Source organism: Elephantulus edwardii, unplaced genomic scaffold, assembly GCF_000299155.1.
Source record: "Elephantulus edwardii isolate Elephantulus edwardi_28Jun2011 unplaced genomic scaffold, EleEdw1.0 scaffold00133, whole genome shotgun sequence".
Lineage (NCBI taxonomy): Eukaryota > Metazoa > Chordata > Mammalia > Macroscelidea > Macroscelididae > Elephantulus > Elephantulus edwardii.
The window spans coordinates 7,060,447-7,077,221 of NW_006399883.1; the positions used below are offsets into that span (position 1 = coordinate 7,060,447).

At 49.5% G+C, this 16,775-nt stretch overlaps 1 protein-coding gene across 1 annotated transcript in view; it reads left to right on the forward strand.

Moving 5' to 3' along the window:
- The first annotated feature begins 3,367 nt into the window (after positions 1-3,367).
- PDE9A (phosphodiesterase 9A) overlaps positions 3,368-16,775 on the forward strand; it is a 153,669-nt gene continuing 140,261 nt past the window's right edge. Inside the window, exon 1 of the mRNA XM_006894049.1 lies at positions 3,368-3,436. Coding sequence (XP_006894111.1) covers positions 3,368-3,436 — 69 coding nt within the window. The remainder of the gene's footprint in view (positions 3,437-16,775) is intronic.

Sequence of the window (16,775 nt, forward strand, 5' to 3'; positions counted from 1 at the left end):
GCACTCTTCAGTCTATCTTCCACCAAGCAGCCAGAGGGATTCTGTAAAAACTCTATTCAATGCCCAGCAAGGAAAGGCCAATGTTCCATGATGATGCTGCCAGCCTGCCACCTATAACCAAGTCTCCTATTACTGTCCCCCAACTGTGCACTCCATTCCTCCACTCCAGCCATACCAATTTCTGTTGCTCACCCTCCCACCTCAGGGCGCTGACAGGCGACCACCCCCTTTGCTGGCAGGTTCTTCCCTTAGATGCGCACAAGCTCCTTGCTCTGTCATCTCCCTTGTCTTTACTCCTAAGCAAAGAGTCTCCGGTGACTCTTCTAAAATGTCATCTCCACACTCTACCTTTTGCATTGTCCTTCCTTACATACTTTTTTTGCCTTTGCACTAATTGTTATCTCATGTGTTCTCTATTCTATTTCCTGATCCTGTTTCTTGTCTGATCGCCCTCCTGACATGCTAGCTGTTCAAAGAATGGAATTTTCTTTCTTTTGTTCACTACCATGTCCTCAGAACAGCACCCAATACAAAACCCACCCCACTGCCCACAGCCATTGTGCCTGTTCTTACTCATGGCGGCCCCACATCACAGAGTAGAGCTGCCTTTGCTAGAATTCTCAGGATTGTCATCTTTACAAAAGCAGGCCACCAGGTCACTCTCCCTGGCCTCGCTGTATAGGTTTATAGTTGAGGGGATCACCCAGGAACTGTGCATCCCAAGGAAGGAACCTCCATTTATTTTGTTTACTCTCAAGTCCTGAATCCCTAGAACAGCACCCAATGCACAATAACAGAATTACTGATGAGCTGCAGAACTGTGGCTCCACACAGGAATGAATAATAACGCATCTCCTCTTTAGGACAGCAGTGACTGGAGGACTGATTAAATATCGTCATACAGCAGTCTTGTCTGTCTCCTGAGAGACACTCGATATAAAATAATTATAGGAAGGATTATTCAAAATATGGAGCCAGCCAGGCCTGAAGGAGGCCACCAGCCAGGGCACTGGAGTGCACGTCCGGTCATAGATCTACCCTTGTATCTGTTGCTAAGTCATCTGACAGAACCACATCCTATTTTTTAGTTCTCATCTTTCTGGGAATCTAACAGAAAATAAGAGCCCTGGTGGTAAATTCGTTAAGTTCTTGGCTGCTAACCAAAAGGTCAGCAGTTCAAACTCACCAATTGCTCTGTGGGGTGAGGGGTGGGGAGAAGGAAGTCTGCTCCCATAAAGGATTTAGCCTTGGAACCCCTGTGGGGCTGCTCTGTACTATAGAGTTGCTATGAGTCAGAATTGACTCAAGAGCTATGCTCTGTTGTTTTCTTGGTTTGATTTTTTTAAAGGAGGAAATTATTTGCGAGGGCAAGGTAAGATGGCAATAAAGCGTGGAGGATTTGTAGGCATCAAGATGAGTCACCTGCCAGCCTATATGGACGCAGCTCAGTCAACACCAACAGTAAAGTCCCTGGGCTAGCCCAACAGCTCCCGAATACTCGGCACAGAATTAAACGGAAATAACAATGTTTGGTTGCATATGGGGGGGGGGGCACACTGTCACAGTTCTGAGACTGTGATCCTCTGATTGGGCTTACCCTTATTTTTACAGCCTCCAGGCTGCTTCTTCAAGCCTCTGTTTCTTAGAAAAACAAAACAATCCACAAACACACGGCACCCAAACCTGGTACCTTTCCCCAGCCAGAGGTAAGGACTCAACTAAACTAGTTGCCGTGGATCTAGTCCAGTTCATGGTAACCTCGCATGCCTCTGACTGGAACCTAGCAGCTATGACCTTTTGGAAGCAGAACATCAAGTGTTTCTTCCAATATGCTTCTGGGTTGATTTAGACAGCTAACTTTTGGTGAATAGCTGAGTTTTTAACTGTTTATACCACCCAGGGAGTCACTTTTGGAGTTTACCTTCCTCTCACGGGATCAGTGCCAGATCCAGCAGAGGGAATAAAAAGTGGCATGGGGGCTGTCCTAAGGCTGAGGACGAGTCACAATGATGACTAATCCCCATGGACGGCAAGGAGCCAGTGCCTTGTTCTTGAGTTCCAGTTTCTCAGTGCGCCAAGGAAGAACTTTTTAAAGGCAGTGACTGTCCACCAGGGGGCGACGAGCACAGCCAGGGAAGGAGAGAAGTGACCATTGACCACAAGCTCCCAGGGGAGGAGCCCCTGGCTAGGGAAGAGTCAGTGTGAACCAGGTACACTCATAAGCAAAACAGAAACACTCAACAGATGCAAAGTGGTGGCTGGGCTGCAAACTAGGTAATTAGAGTATTCTCCCAGCTGGTTTCCACCTCCGACTCCAAAGCAGCAGGCACTGAGAACCCTCCACACATTTAGTAGTTCCAACTTGTCCTCTCTGAGAATGGGTAGCACAGGCACCTCCCACTATGATCTACAGGTCAGAAGCCGCCAGAAGTCACTTTTTTTGCCTCTTGTCTTTCTACACTCCCTGCAATCCAAGAGAGTGGGGAAGGGAGGGGAAGACAGTGCTGAAAGCAGCAGCTACTTTGTGGCTGGGCTACTTTAAGGACAGACATAAAACTGCCATTTCAGCTCCAGTGCAGCTGGCTGTCACTCCCTGGAATGTACAGAAAGCTGGAGGGGAGGACGTGGCGAATGAGAAGGAACTTTTCCATTTCCTATTCGAATTAAGAGAGGATGACAAACACAGCAGGGAGAGACGGAGCCTACGGAAATTTTCCCATTGCCAACCTGGGTCTAGTTTAGGAGCAATAAGCACAGCGGCTACCAGGGGTGGGGGGACATTCTCACCTAGTACTTGCAGCTGAGTGACCAATGATGGGGACGTGGCCAAAGGGGGTCGCCATGGAAATCTGTGAACATCTGTCCATGTGGGGAGGTGACCAGCTCTAGAATCAAAGGCGGTCGCTGTGGGAATTTGTCCAGAGGGAAGCAGTGGGAGGCAGACTGTCCGGTGGTCACTGACCCCAAGGCAGCCTGGGTCAAATGGGGGTCGATGCCCAAATGTTGGGGTGGGGGAGGAAAAGGTAGTAAAGAGAAAAGGGAGAAATCAGATCGGGAAGGAGAAAGGCGAGAGGGAGGAGGAGAAAGGGCGGGAGAAAAGGGTGCTAGAGCGAAGGCGAGAGGAGGAGGACGCGCTGGGAGGGAGCGGAGGGCGGGGAGGCGGCGGGGGCGCCGAGCGGCGGCCGGAGGAGGCGGTGCGCGGCGGTGGCACGGGTGCGCTCGGCGAGCGGTGGTGGCGGCCCGCTCCGGTTGGCTGCTCGCCGAGTCCAGCCCCCGCCCGTGCCTCCTCTTTCCCTTCCCCCCTCCCGACCAGCGGCTGACGGAGAGAAAGTACGTGAAAAGTCCAAGTGCAGCCTCTGGGTGCACAATGGGCTCCGGTTCCTCCAGCTACCGGCCCAAGGCCATCTACTTGGACATCGATGGCCGCATCCAGAAGGTAGCCCTCACCCCTTCTCCCGCTCTGCTTTTCCTCCCCCTGCGACCCTCGCTGTGCCCACCCTGCGGCACCTCCCCCAAGTAGTCCCCATTCCCGGATGGCTGCAATACGGGGTCAATGCGGAGACAGGGTTGGGGTGCAGGCGAGCCTGAACGCGACGCAGGGCGGGGAGGGCGCGGAGGGAAGGCGGCAGAGGCCCCACTCGGCGGGTCGGTGCGCGCGTCCTCGTTCCCGGGTTGGCCTCCTGTGCGGCGCTCCACGCGCGGACAACTTCGGCTGGGGGAGCAGCGGGGCAGGTGTCCCCACGCTCAGACTCCCTCCGAGCTCCCGGTGAAAGGGTGCGACACGCAAGGGGAGAGCATATTCCCCCCCCCCCCCCATTTCGCGGTCAGAGCTTGCCTTCTTAAAACCATGTGAGTCTGAGATTTTATATTCACTGTTGTCTTGTAAAGCCTTTAATTTTCTGTGAAATGACCCCAGAAGCAACCTGCACCCCCTCTAACTCCGGGGCAGGCCTGCGGACAGCTGTGGCTATCCTGGCCACTGAGGGGAGACCCCACTGCCGCTTTCTGTGCATGCAGCTGGAGCAGGTGCTGCGGGGCGGGGCTGACCCAGCTCTAAGCAGGTTGGCGACCTGAGACAGGACGACTCCTCTAGGGGTCCGCCCTGGCCTCTCCTTCGCCACCCGCGCTGGGTTGAGATGGTCCCTAGCCCAGATCTGCAGTTCTACAATCCTCCTTTTTGGAGGTATGTAGTCCTGAGCCCCTAACCCTTAGCTGTTTCCCATAGGGCAAAGATAAAGGGTAACCCTTATCTGTGGCTCTTCACTTTCAAACTCTTTTCTGGTTCAGAGCATCCAGGACCCTGGGGTCTGATTTGGTACAGGGGCCACAAGAAGACACCCTTTTGCTCTCCCTAAAGCCCCTGGGTGGGGGGGAAGTCCTTGTAAAGGCATTGCTCACAAACAAAGTGAACTTTCCAGTGACACCCTAGACTCCTGCTCCTCGCCTCCATGCCAAAGGAGTTGCCCCAAGTGACGGAGCCCGGGAGCAGGGATGTCCCAGGCAGCCTCAGAGGGGGCAGCTGTCACTGCCCAGGTCTCTGGGTCTCAGAGTTGCACACAGCCTCTGCAGGTGCAGAGATTTAAGCCACCAACCGCCCCTTACCCCTATTTCCAAGCTTAATTTCATGAAATGAAAAGTAAAGACCTTCTTCCCGCTCTCACCCACCCCGAAATCTCCCTGCCCTTAGCCAGTACCCGTTACTGTGGAGTCTGCTTTGACTTCTGGGGACCCCGTGTGTGTACTAGAATTGTGAAACTCATAGGGGTTTCAGCGGCTGATTGTTCCCCAGAAAATGGCCAGGTCTGTCAGCCACTAAATGTGTTAACCTCTGACACTACCCAGGAGCACCTTCCTCACCTGGAGGCAGCTTGAATGAAATCAGGGAGGGTGGGGCTGCAAGCACCCCCAGATTCAAGTGGTTCACCCTTTTCATGCCATCAGCATTGGTAAGCGAGTTAATGAATGGTAGATACAGGACTAGACCAGGTTCCTGACTTCCAAGACCAGGCACTTAGGCTGACAGGAGTTGAATAACCTTCATTTTCCCACAAAGGAAGGAAGGGAGTCCAGATGAATATTTCTCTGTTCACACTTATATGTGTACAGAGACATGTTTACTCACACACATATACATCCAACTTTCTACCCCACAAGGTGAGAATTTAGCAGTCTTTTATGGTGTTTTGCTTTGTTCTGTTTTTTTGTAAGAGTTAAGACTTTATCGTTAGGTAAGACTGAAGCCAGCCTCTTCCCCAAGGCCTCCCTCCCTGTGGCAGTGGGTGGATACTGGGCCCCAGAGGGAGGAGGGGAAGGCTGGTCTAGCAGTCAGCCATCATTGCAGGCAGGGCTGTTCACAGTGGACAGGCAGGTTGGACCTGCCTCAGGAAAGGCAGCCCTGCAGCTTGTCCTGGGAGCAGGAGGCTATGGTGTGTGGAGAGAAGGATGTGTCCTGGGGAAGGGGTGAGTCTGATGGGAATCACAGCTCCCCACTTTCCAACACCTTGATCAATCTCTTTGCTGTTCCTTGGTGTTTATAAGCTGGCAGTTCTTTGATATCAGTGATGTTAGCAGGAATCTCAGTATCACTTTTATAGATGAGAAGGGAAAATAAAGATATAATGTCTCCAAATACAGGGAACACATTGAGCTTGGTTCTTTCTTTTCCTTAAAGGCCCTAAAACTGATGCGAATATGGGAAGAGGCACACCATGATATTTACCCCTATGCCCTCGGAACAAGTCTCACTATTTGTTCTTAATTGTGCCCTTGCCCTTTGCCTTCAGCACTGCTTGGGTGGGCAGAGCCAGACACTTAGCTCTGGTAAAGAGTGGGCTTCCAGCATGTGCTGAAGGCAAGTCCTCCAAGTCTCCACACCCACAGTACTGTGGACTTGAGATTTCTTAGCAAAAACATATTGGAAAGGTGGAAAGATGGCAAAGGAGAGGCATATCCTTACCCAGGTGGATTGTCACAGTGACTGCAGCAATGGGTTTGAGTGTGTCAGAGATAAGGAGGGCACAGGACAGGACAGGGCTCAGATCTGTTGTTCATAGGGTCTCTCAGATTCATACTCAACTTGAAGGCCCTAACAACAACAAATTATCAGGGCTGCTATGTCTCCTCTTAAGGCCCAGGCTCTGGGTTGTTTCTGAGCCTCATATTCCCAGCATGCAGGTGTATCCCCCCCCCTCTTAGCTACCCCATCATCTCCCCATTGAAGGCCGTGGGGGGAAACAACTCATGTTGCTTGAGGAACAGAAACTCGCCAAACAGTTGCCCTCAAGTCAAGCCCAACTAACTCATGCTATGTCCCATGCATGCGTGTATCAGAGTAGAAATGTTTTCTTGACTGAAATCTTTACAGAAACAAATTGCCAAGCCTTTCTTTTGTGATGGCATCATGTGTGTCCAACCACCCATCTTTAGTGTAAAGTGCTTGCGCCACCCAGGAACTTTTCCAAGGAGCCTCCTGTGTTGTGCTGGCTGTCAGTCATGGCACAGGGAGTGGTCAGCTCCCACACTGTGTTCCTTGCCTTAGGTCATCTTACACTTCTCCAGGAGTGGAAAGATTGAGAGGAAAAGGACGTGGGAAATGGTGACCTATGCAGATGATCTCCACTCCAGCAGAACATGGGGCCAAGGTCTCCAGTTGGTGACAGGGAGGCTGGCCGAAGCGCCCATGTTTCCTCTGAGGATGAGAACTTTAGAGAATTTAGGCGACATCACCTTGGCCAGGCCTCTATGCCTTTTCTTACAATAGGAAAACTTTGGGCTGGCTCAGAGTCACACTGTATATATGGGGTGCAAAGTGAGAACCAGCAGTGGATGTCAGGGGGATGCACAAACCATGTTGGTAGACCCAGTTCCTATTCTGCAGCTTTCCATGGGGGACGGGGGGTGGGGGCGCAGACTGAGCTTCCACTCCCAGCCTCTCCACTTCAGCGCACTGTGCTCTTGGGTTGAGAGCCTAACCTCTGTGTGCCACTGTTTGCTCAGCTGTGAAATAGCAATGACAGTAGGATGACCTACTGCAAGAAGTAGGGAGAAAAAGGCAAACCACATAGTTATTGGAGAAATGTCTGTGAACACTGATGGCCTGTGATCTGGGACACAGTGTGAGTGTGACACTAGGGATGCTCAGTTAGTTCCTAGTGAGTAGTGGCCACACTGAGACTCACCTCTGCAGCCTGAGCCAAGCACTGGTCCAGCGCTGGCTCTCACTGGCATTGTTTTAGGGGTCACTGTGATGGTGCGGCAGCAGGGCAAGGCCTGAGGCTGCGTCAGAGAGCTAGTGAGAGTCCTAGTAAATAGCATTCCCTTCCTCCGTGGCTAGAAAGATGTCATGGCAGGGGCACCTCTACAGAAATGAAAAGGAGGATCGTGAATGCCCCAAGGTTGATTTCTATGAGGTGGAGGTCAGGAAAACCTGGAACTCCCAGCCTTTTTACCAATTTGGCACCAGGCAGCCTTCCCTTGACACCTTTTGCTTCTCTGCTTAGTTTGAGAATTTGTTAGAGTGGCCCTGTAAGACTCACAGATCAAACAATCATGAGACTTATTAGGGAACTAAAGATTACAATTCAAGTCCGAGAACACTTGGGGCACAGTTCTTAGATCAAGACAGTCTCTTTTCAGACGTGCCCATAGGCAGGCCTTTCTCTCCACCACTCAACTTGGCCTCTGTCCTGCTGGATAAGACAACGGTTACAAAGCTCTTCTAGCTCTGCCAGAAGAACGTACCCTAAGGCACTGGACTCTAGCAGTAATCCTCGGCCTCACAGCAGTGGCCTCGAGCATCCTGCATCAGCAAGCACAGCTCCACCAAGTTCCTGGAGGAGTGCTACCCCACCAGCAAGCGTCCTTTCTCCTCTTTCTGCTCTCTCTCTCTCTCTCTCTCTCTCCTGTTAGTCTCCCACCAGTCTCCTGGTTCTGCTGTTCTGCTGTTAGTATCTCTCTACAGCTGCTTCTCATGTTACAGCTCACTCTCATTCTCTCTCTCTCTGTCTGTTCCCTAAGTCAGTGAGCTTCTCTGTGCATTGATCCTGCACCATGCTCCACTCCTGGCTCTTCTTTCTTAGTGGTCCTGGGGTCCCCCTCTGCTCATCTGTCTCTCATTTCTTTTAAGCTAAAGGTATGACTCGAGCAAGGGTGGTGACTTGAATAAGGGTCAGGGTAGTGACTAGGGTAAGGGTTATGACTTGAATCACATCCTCTAGGAAGACAGTGACTCAAGGGATAGCGAACCATAAGCCTTTCTCATTAACATAATAGATATCTCACTCCCAGTTGGGACCATAAGTGCAATCATAGAAGTTAGGGCTTATAATACATCAAAAGATGATAGATCATTACATCAGATCAAATTGGAGGACATACTGACAATACTTGGGATCATGGCCCACTCACATTGGCACATAACCCCAACATCACAGGCTCCATACATCTTATATGTATGGAACACCCAATAGTCATTGTGTGGTAGTCACAGAGATTATTTCTTGAAGGGCCATATGAAATAATGCAAGGAGCCTCTGATGCAGACTGTGTAGCTAATGGAATGTTCTTGATTAGGAATCTCTGCACCACTATCCCGAATTGACTGCTCCTTGGCTTGCCAGGGAGCAAAGATGAAGACTTGGTGTAATCCCCCAGGTGGGCTTTAGAAGAAGGAGGCAGAGGGAATAGGGCCTGGAGAGATGGGAATGCCTGCTCCAGAAAGACCCCACTCTACAATCTAGGACCCCATTACCTTTGTCCAGGTGTGGTTCTCTAGACCCTAGAGACCCTGGGCCTTAACACCTGCGTAGAGAAAGGTACACTGAGTTACAGCGCCCCAGAGGTGACAGGGATGGCTGGAATGCAGGGCTTTGGGGTTCCTGCCAGATGCTATGCCAAGCTTGGGGATACTAACCTTCCAAATGAGTCCTAGTGAGGCCTTCTAGAACTCTCGGGCCAGGCATTGGCTTGGGTCCAGTGAGCCACATTCATGCAGCACTTTGCTCCTGGGAGCTTCAGAGACCCATTGAGTGAAAAGATCTCTCAGATGCAAATCTTCCCAAACCATCAGTACCCTCAAGACATGTTCCCTTGTCATTGTACTCTGCTGGGGCCACCCTCAGCCCTCTGAGCACTTTATTCCTGCTTGCTCTTTGGGTGAGCCCTGGTCATCATGAATAAATAGCTACATGAATTTTGCTAGTGTCCCTTGTGGTTCAAATGATTACCATATTTGGCTGCTAACCAAAGTGTTAGGAGTTCAAGTCTATTCAGAGCCACCTCGGAAGAAAGGCCTGGTCGTCTGCGTCCAGAAGAATCAGCCACTGAAACCCTGATCACAGTTCTACTCTGACTCGAGTGGAGCTGTCCTGGGTCCGTGTCAGCTCGACAGCAACTGGCTTGCCTTTTGGGCTTTGAATATTTGTAAGCATATTCTATGGTGTCCCCTCTGTGGTTGGCCGGATGTGGGACTGCTCCTTTTGGTTTGGGCAATACTCTGGTGCTCAGCTGCTGGCCGGAGGTCTGTCCAAGTCTGCGCACAGTGCTCTGGCCCCTAGCCCAGCCTGGTCCTGTTCCGGCTGGGAGCAAGGTCATCCCCATGGAGTCGACCATGTGGCACTTCCTCTGAAGCTGGCACTTAGCCGCCTGAGCCCGCCCAGTCCCTGGCCCCACTATTGCCCTGGTGATGTCTCTCCTGGCTCAGGCCCTCAAACATGCCCTGGACATCCTTGGCCTCTACTGCGCTCCTAGCCCAGAAAACTTCCCGCCCTCCACACTACCCATTTCTCCCTCAGGCCTGGCTCAGGCCCTGTGTCCTTGAAGGGACTTCTGAGCCCACTGCCTTTTCGCCACAGGCACAAACGGGTGTGTTCAGCATGTTCCTCTCCTTCAGGTGAATTCCCCTTCCCATATTTGAGGTATCCATCTGTGCCCTGCCCAGCTGTTCATCACGGACCTCTTGGCTCCATTTAGCAATCTGTGAATGCAACTGCTCTGCAGAGTCCAAATGAAAATCTCTTTTCATTTAAAAATGTGTACACTTACCTGGTTCCACATTCATAGCACCTCTTCCTGTCATTACTTCCTGAGGCATTACTCATTTTTTTACAGGGCTATGCAGATGATAGAGAAAGGAGCTCTATTGGCATAACCCACAGGGTGTTGTCCTGCCAACCCAAAGGCTACATTTCTCTGATGGTTCAAATCCACCCAGCATCTCTGAGGGAGAAAGATAGACATGCTCTTACCATGCTGTTTATAGTATCAGAGACCCAATTGAGGGTCAGCTTTGAACTGGTTCTGACTTAGTGGCAGTGAATTCAGTGTTGTTGAGTTATGTAGATGGCAAAAAAAAAAAAGATTGTTCTCAACTACTCACCAAAAGCTTGGTGGTTCAAAACCACCCAGCAGTACCACATAATAAAGGCCTGGAAATCTGCTTCTGTAAGACTACCACTACCACTGAGTTAATTCCAACTTATAGGGAACCGGTAGAACAGAGTAGGCAGCAGAGTTTCCCATAGGGTTTCCAAGGCTGCAAATCTTTATGGAAGCAAACGGCTACATCTTTCTCCTGTGGAGCTGCTGATGTGATTAAACCACCAACCTTCTGGTTAGTGGGGAACTTCTTTAAACACTGCACCACCAGACCACATGAAGACCCTATTTCTCCTCTGTGGTGCAGGGGGGTCATCAATAGTCAGGATAAACTCTCAATAGCAGTGAGTTTGTTTTTTGTTACAGTTTATACCACAGGCCAAGCTAACCTGTCGCATGTTCTCTCAGCTTGAGCACACTGTCCCATCCTCTGCATTGCCATGGGGACATCCGCTCTCCCAGCCATCCTTCTTGGTTCCAGTAATCCCTTTATGGATATTGAAACCATAATATAAACTAATTCTAATGGAAGGAAATTCGAGAGGGGGATCATCCCACACCCTTTAGGGGTTCTCAGGATTAAAATGATAGTTGGGGTGGGGTGGTGGAGAGGAGCTCAATTTTATTGGGACTGCACTGCACTCATACAAAAAGGAAGACCATAGGGTGGGCTTACAGATGTGGGACATGTAGATTGGTTAGGAGAACCTCAGCCTCATGCGGACCCCTCTCAGCTCAACAGACCGGTACAGCCAAACACAGAGGCACTTTCTCTACCCCATATTAAAGGCCATTGGGAGGCTTGCATTTATCTGGAGCTTAGGCAATCTGTCCTGGCCAGAGGCCTTTCCTTCCTCCTCAACATCCCACAACACACAACAATCACAACTAGCTAATAACAGTAATAACTAGTTGGTGGTTTGAACCTATCCACCACTGTAGCATTGAAGAAAGACCTGGCAATCTGCTTCCTTAAAAGATTACAGCCGAGAAAACCCTTTGGAGTATTTCTATTCTGTAACACATAAAGTCTCCATGGGGTCTATTTGATGGTGATGTTTTTCTCTTTCTAGTTGTATGCTTCTCAGTCAGCCATTTCTAACAGCCAGAGATCTGGGAGAGGGTGGCTGGAGGGTGGACACCAGCCCTGATGTGATGACCAGTGATATAACACGTTTCTCACCTGATGCCACATGGCCATCTCAGAGGGGATGGCCATCCCTTGGAGAGGTGACGGTGGCACTGGGGCAGGCAGCTCATGGGCCCGGCTCCATCCAGCTGGCTGGAAAGCCTAGGCCACTCATGTCACCGCCTGGGGCCCACACTGTCTCATCTGTAGGCAGACATGGTAGCGGTCCCCTCATTCGTGAGGGTGCAGATGTTGCTCTGTGGCACACATAAGGTGCCCCAAGCAGCCTGGGCATGTGAGGAGTCTGTAGAAGGTCACACATCGCTCAGTCCCTGGGATGGAATGAATCGTGTCCTTGTGGTGGGGTCCTGATTCCTAAATCTGTGAATGTAATCCTATCTTGTGCTATGTTATGATGTGACGTTATGTTGCATGTTATGCTACGTCATGCTACATTACGTTACCCTTTGCTGTGTTATGTTAGAACATACCAACATACGGCGCCATAAGCCTAATCATTCCTGGAATATAAGAAAAATCAGATTAGACCCAGCAGCAAGCAAAAAAAACAGGGAAAGCTAGATAGCCATGGAGATTGCTAAGGAGAGCCAGGGTTAAGAGAAGCTGAATTAAAGATGTTCCCCCAAAGTGGACAAACAGAAAGCCTGCCCCATAGCCAGGGCCTTGAACTGGGCCTTCTAGCATCCGTGCACTGTGAGACAATACATTTCTGTTCTTTAAAAATATCCACTGCTGATGTTTTTGTTACAATGTCACTAGCAAAGTGGTCACCTCCAGCTCCTGTGGACCTGGCAGGTGCACTCACGTCACTTGTTCTAGCACTGCTGTGAGTCCTCTGTGAATCAGAGCCAGAAATGACCAGAGAGGAGGCCCCAGGCCCTGGGCTCCCACTGCTCTGCAGACCTCAGTCTTGGTCTCCGGGAGGGATGCTGTGGCTTTTGGACTGAGCTGTCTCACACCCTGTGCCTCTGAGGTTCATTGCTTTCTAGAGAGAGTTCCTGTCATCCAGAAGGAACACGGGCAGAGGAAGGGTGTGGTGTCTTAAGTAGAAGTTCGGTGAACTGGCCGACAGGTGGGTCCCAGTGCCAGAGTCAGGGCACAGGTCAGAGGGAGGTGAGCAGGCTGGCTTCCCATAGCCTCGGGTGACAGAGAAGCTGAGCCCCAGCACCCCGCCCTACATTTACTACCAGGGGAATGACAGCTAACACCGCAAGATTTTTCCAGCACAAACCCCCCTTCCATTCCTACCACTCACTTATCTGGTTGTACGTGACACACCCAGTCAGTCTCACTGAGCCTAAGGAATTGAGAAAAGCTTAGTGAGTCCCAAGAGAATGCAGAGAACCTTCAGGTGCCTGCCTGAGTGGGGACAGCAATTGGTCCAGCAACTGGTCTTGCCCCAGACAGGGATTTTCTCTTGTCCTTGTTTTCTCTGCCCTCAGCAGGGCAGGTGATGAGATGAGAGGCAAGCCCCCATCCAGGCTGCTGGCTGCTTGTTTAAAAGCACAGCCATCCTTGATGGAACCTGACTTGGAACGAAGCTGAGTCAAGGCCACAGAGCAGCTCACTAGGCTGTTTTCCTCCTCCTTCTGTGGTTTGGTGACTGTACTGCCAGCTTTTGAGAAAGTGCACATTTCAAAGTATTGCTGTTATGTGCCATTGAGGTGCCTGTGACTCTAGTGACCCTATATGTACAACAGCTCTGAACCCTACCCTGTCCTGAGCCAGTCTCACTACCTCTGATACATCTATCCCCATTATGTGTTAATTCGTCTCATCTGGGGTCTTCCTCTCCTGTGCTGTCCCTCGACCCTTCCAAGCATGATGTCCTTCTCCAAGGACCAGTCCCTCCTGGACATTTGCCCAAAGTATGTGAGACAGAGCTTCAAAATCCTAGCCTCCAAGAAGAATCTTGGTTTCACCCTCCTCAGGACATACCTGTTCGCTCTCTTGGCGGTCCATGGTATGTTCAAAGCTCTTCTCCAGCACCACAGCTCAAAGGCATTGATTGTTCTTCTGTCATCCTTAGTAATTATATGGCTCTCTGATGCATAGCAAGTAATTGTGAAGACCATGGCCTGGATCAGGCATTTTTGTTGGCTGTGCTGTAATAGCCTCATACCCCCGCATGAGATCCATGCTCAGCAGAAAGAAGCATGGCCTGGCTCTGCACTGCTGTGGTCCCTAGATCTTTACTGTCTGACTTTCACAAGTAGCTCACCAGGCCTTCCTGCTAGTCTCTTAGTTTGCAGGCTCTACTGAGATCTGTTCGGCCTCAGCTCCACTGACAGACAGGTGGTGGCTCTACTTGAGGTGTATTGACTGGGAGTTGAACCTGGTCTCTAGAGTAGGAGGGAAGCATTCTACCACTGCCCTCTTTCAGCATGATGTTATTCGTGCCATCAGGTCAGTTCTGACGCACAGCGGCCCTGCGTCCTGTGTCCTCCTCACAGTCATCACTGGCCTGAGTCTATTGTTACAGCCATTTGTCAGGCTTTCTCTTTGAGAAGCTTCCTCCTTTTCATTGGCCCTCAACTATTCAAAGCAAAGTCCTTCTTCAGGGTATGACCTTTCCTGATAACACGCCCAAAATATGTGAGACAAAGTCTCCCCAACCTTTCAGTACACAAGACTTTGTATCTCCTTTGTTCCCTGCCTAATCCCCTTCCAAGGAACTGTTCAACAACCCAGGCCCCGAAAGAACAATCTGTAGGAACTTAAAGAAGAAGAAAAAAATGCTTACGGCATCTGTGTAAAGGTACATTAGGACCTTATCTTGTGGGTCACTATACAGATTCATCCAGTGACCTTAAAGGTGGCACCAAAGCGTTTCCAATCTCAGAACCAATATCTTTGCAAATGAGAGTGACATTTACCAGCCTTAACCCCATTCCCATCTGCTCCCTCCCCTTCCCTATAACTCTCTTTTCCTCTCCAAATCCCCAAGGTAACCACCCAACAGGAGCACATGCCTGTAACAGAAACTCAGCACCCTGAAAACTCAGCCAAGATAATTGCAGGAAGAGTCAGAACATTTTATTCCATTTGCTTTATATTCTCGACCTGGCTTAGGGGTTTTTTTCTTTTTGTTTTTAGCCTTAGTAATTTTCTTTTAGTTCTTCACTTAGCAAAGTGCAGACCTATTGCAATGAGTGTAGTTTTGTGTCTTCTGGAAAAACTATGTTTGTTCCCTCAAACACCTGATTTCTACCTTCTAGGCCATTGTGGTCTTAACTTTGGAAGGCTAATGTTATGTGAAAGTGGGATAGATCAGGGGTGGGAGCAGACTCGACTCCAGGGTTCATTTGTTATGATTTGAAATCATGAGTGAACTCGTTGACTTGGAGCCATCTTTATCTGAGTTTAACTCAGTAGCTGTATGTATGGCTTCATCCACTGAGTTACTAGTCTGCCTGTGCCTCAGTCTCTTCATCTATGAAATGGGCATGAAGGTCGTGCCTACTGCACAGACTATGGGAAGATTAAATCAGCTAATCCTTGGGAAGTGCTTTATAGGCTCAGCAATGCTAAGTGCTCTGTGAATGTCTCTTAGGTTGTTTTTATGTCATTGTTCTTCATCAGTGCCATGAAATTTAAGGCTCTTGGGTCCCTTTGCCTGGCTGTGAGACTTTGCTAAGACCACTGGGTTTTCATTTCGTGCTGTCACTCTCAGCAGTCACTTCCTACACAGGGTGTGGGCCTGAGTGGCCATCTGGGCAGCCAGAATGAAAGGCCAGCTCAGCCTGCCCTGCCGTTTGTCCAATGACACTGGGACTCCGCATTTTCTAGGCTAGTCCCAGGCATAACCTCTTCCACCTATTTTGTTACATGTGCCTCTTTTTTCTCCTTCAGCTGTTTTTGGAGCAGCATCTCCAAGAGACAGGGCTCTGTGGGAATTGCTGTGAGGGGCTGGAGGGAGGATTGCTCATCATAGACAAGTCTGGAAATGAAATGTGATGAACAGCCCTGATATTAAGTGCCCTCTTGCAGCATCGCAGCTCCACGCACGTGTGCTCTCTGGTTGCATTAGGGTTTCCAGGCCTGCGATTCATCCCCTATGCTGGACAGCGTGCGAGTGATACCCACCAGCACTTCACAATTTCACAGGCCACATAAACTTTGCGAGCAGAACAAGCTGTGCTTAAGAGTGAGGTCAGTTGCTGGCCATTCCAGCCTCACTAACATCGGGCTTTCTTTGTCGCATTGTTTTGTTCCTCCAAGTCCTCACTCACACCCGTGACAGCTTGACTTGGTGTCAGTCCTAGTGAGACTTTGATTAAACACCATTTGCTCACCGGGGAACAGTGGATGGTTCATGGAATACGTCACAACCAAACTCTATTCAGTCCACCGATTGCCATTAGATTTGCCTCTGACTCATGGCGACCCCATCCATATATGTCAGAGTAGACTTGTGCTCCATACAATTTTCAATGGCCAAATTTTTTCTTATCTGAATTCAAACTTTATTAAAAAGTTGCAGTCTTTAATTTTTACACTTTTTCTTTTTTAAAATTTATTATTAATTTCAATGAAAATGTACAGAGACTTTGGGTTTCCATTCATTCATTATTGCACTTTCCCCCCCCTCCCAACCCTCTGCCCTAGTACACTACCCTTTTGGAAAAGTAAAAGAAAAATTCTTTCATTGTTTTACAAACCCTCCCACAGGTCCACTCCACTATGCAGCCTTCGCTCTGGACTCCCGTCATGACAAAAATACCTAATCCTATATCCCTTTTAAACAGTTTTCTCCCTCATCTGTTTCAATGCAGTTTACATTATTGAATCCGTCTTTCTCAGTCTCTCCCCAATCCCAAGGTCAGTCCTGTTTTACAACAGTGGCACCATGCAGTATTTGTCCTTTTGTGACTGAGATACTTCACTCAGCATAATATCCTTCACATGAGTTCCTTGTTTTTCAATGCAGTGTAGTATTCCATTGTGTGAATATACCACAGCTTCTCTATCCATTCGTTTGTTGATGGGACCTTAGGTTTCTTCCAACTCCTTGCTATTGTGAACAAAGCCACGATAAACATGGGTGTACATATATCTGCTTGGATGTCAATTATGGTCTCTTTGGGGTATATTCCCAGTAGTGGAATTGCTGGGTCAAATGTATCTCTATTTGCAACTTTTTGAGAAAGCGCCATACTCCCTTCCACAGTGGTTGCACCATTTTACATTCCCACCAACAGTGAATAAGTGTTCCAGTTTCTCCACAACCTCGCCAGCATTTGTTGTTTTC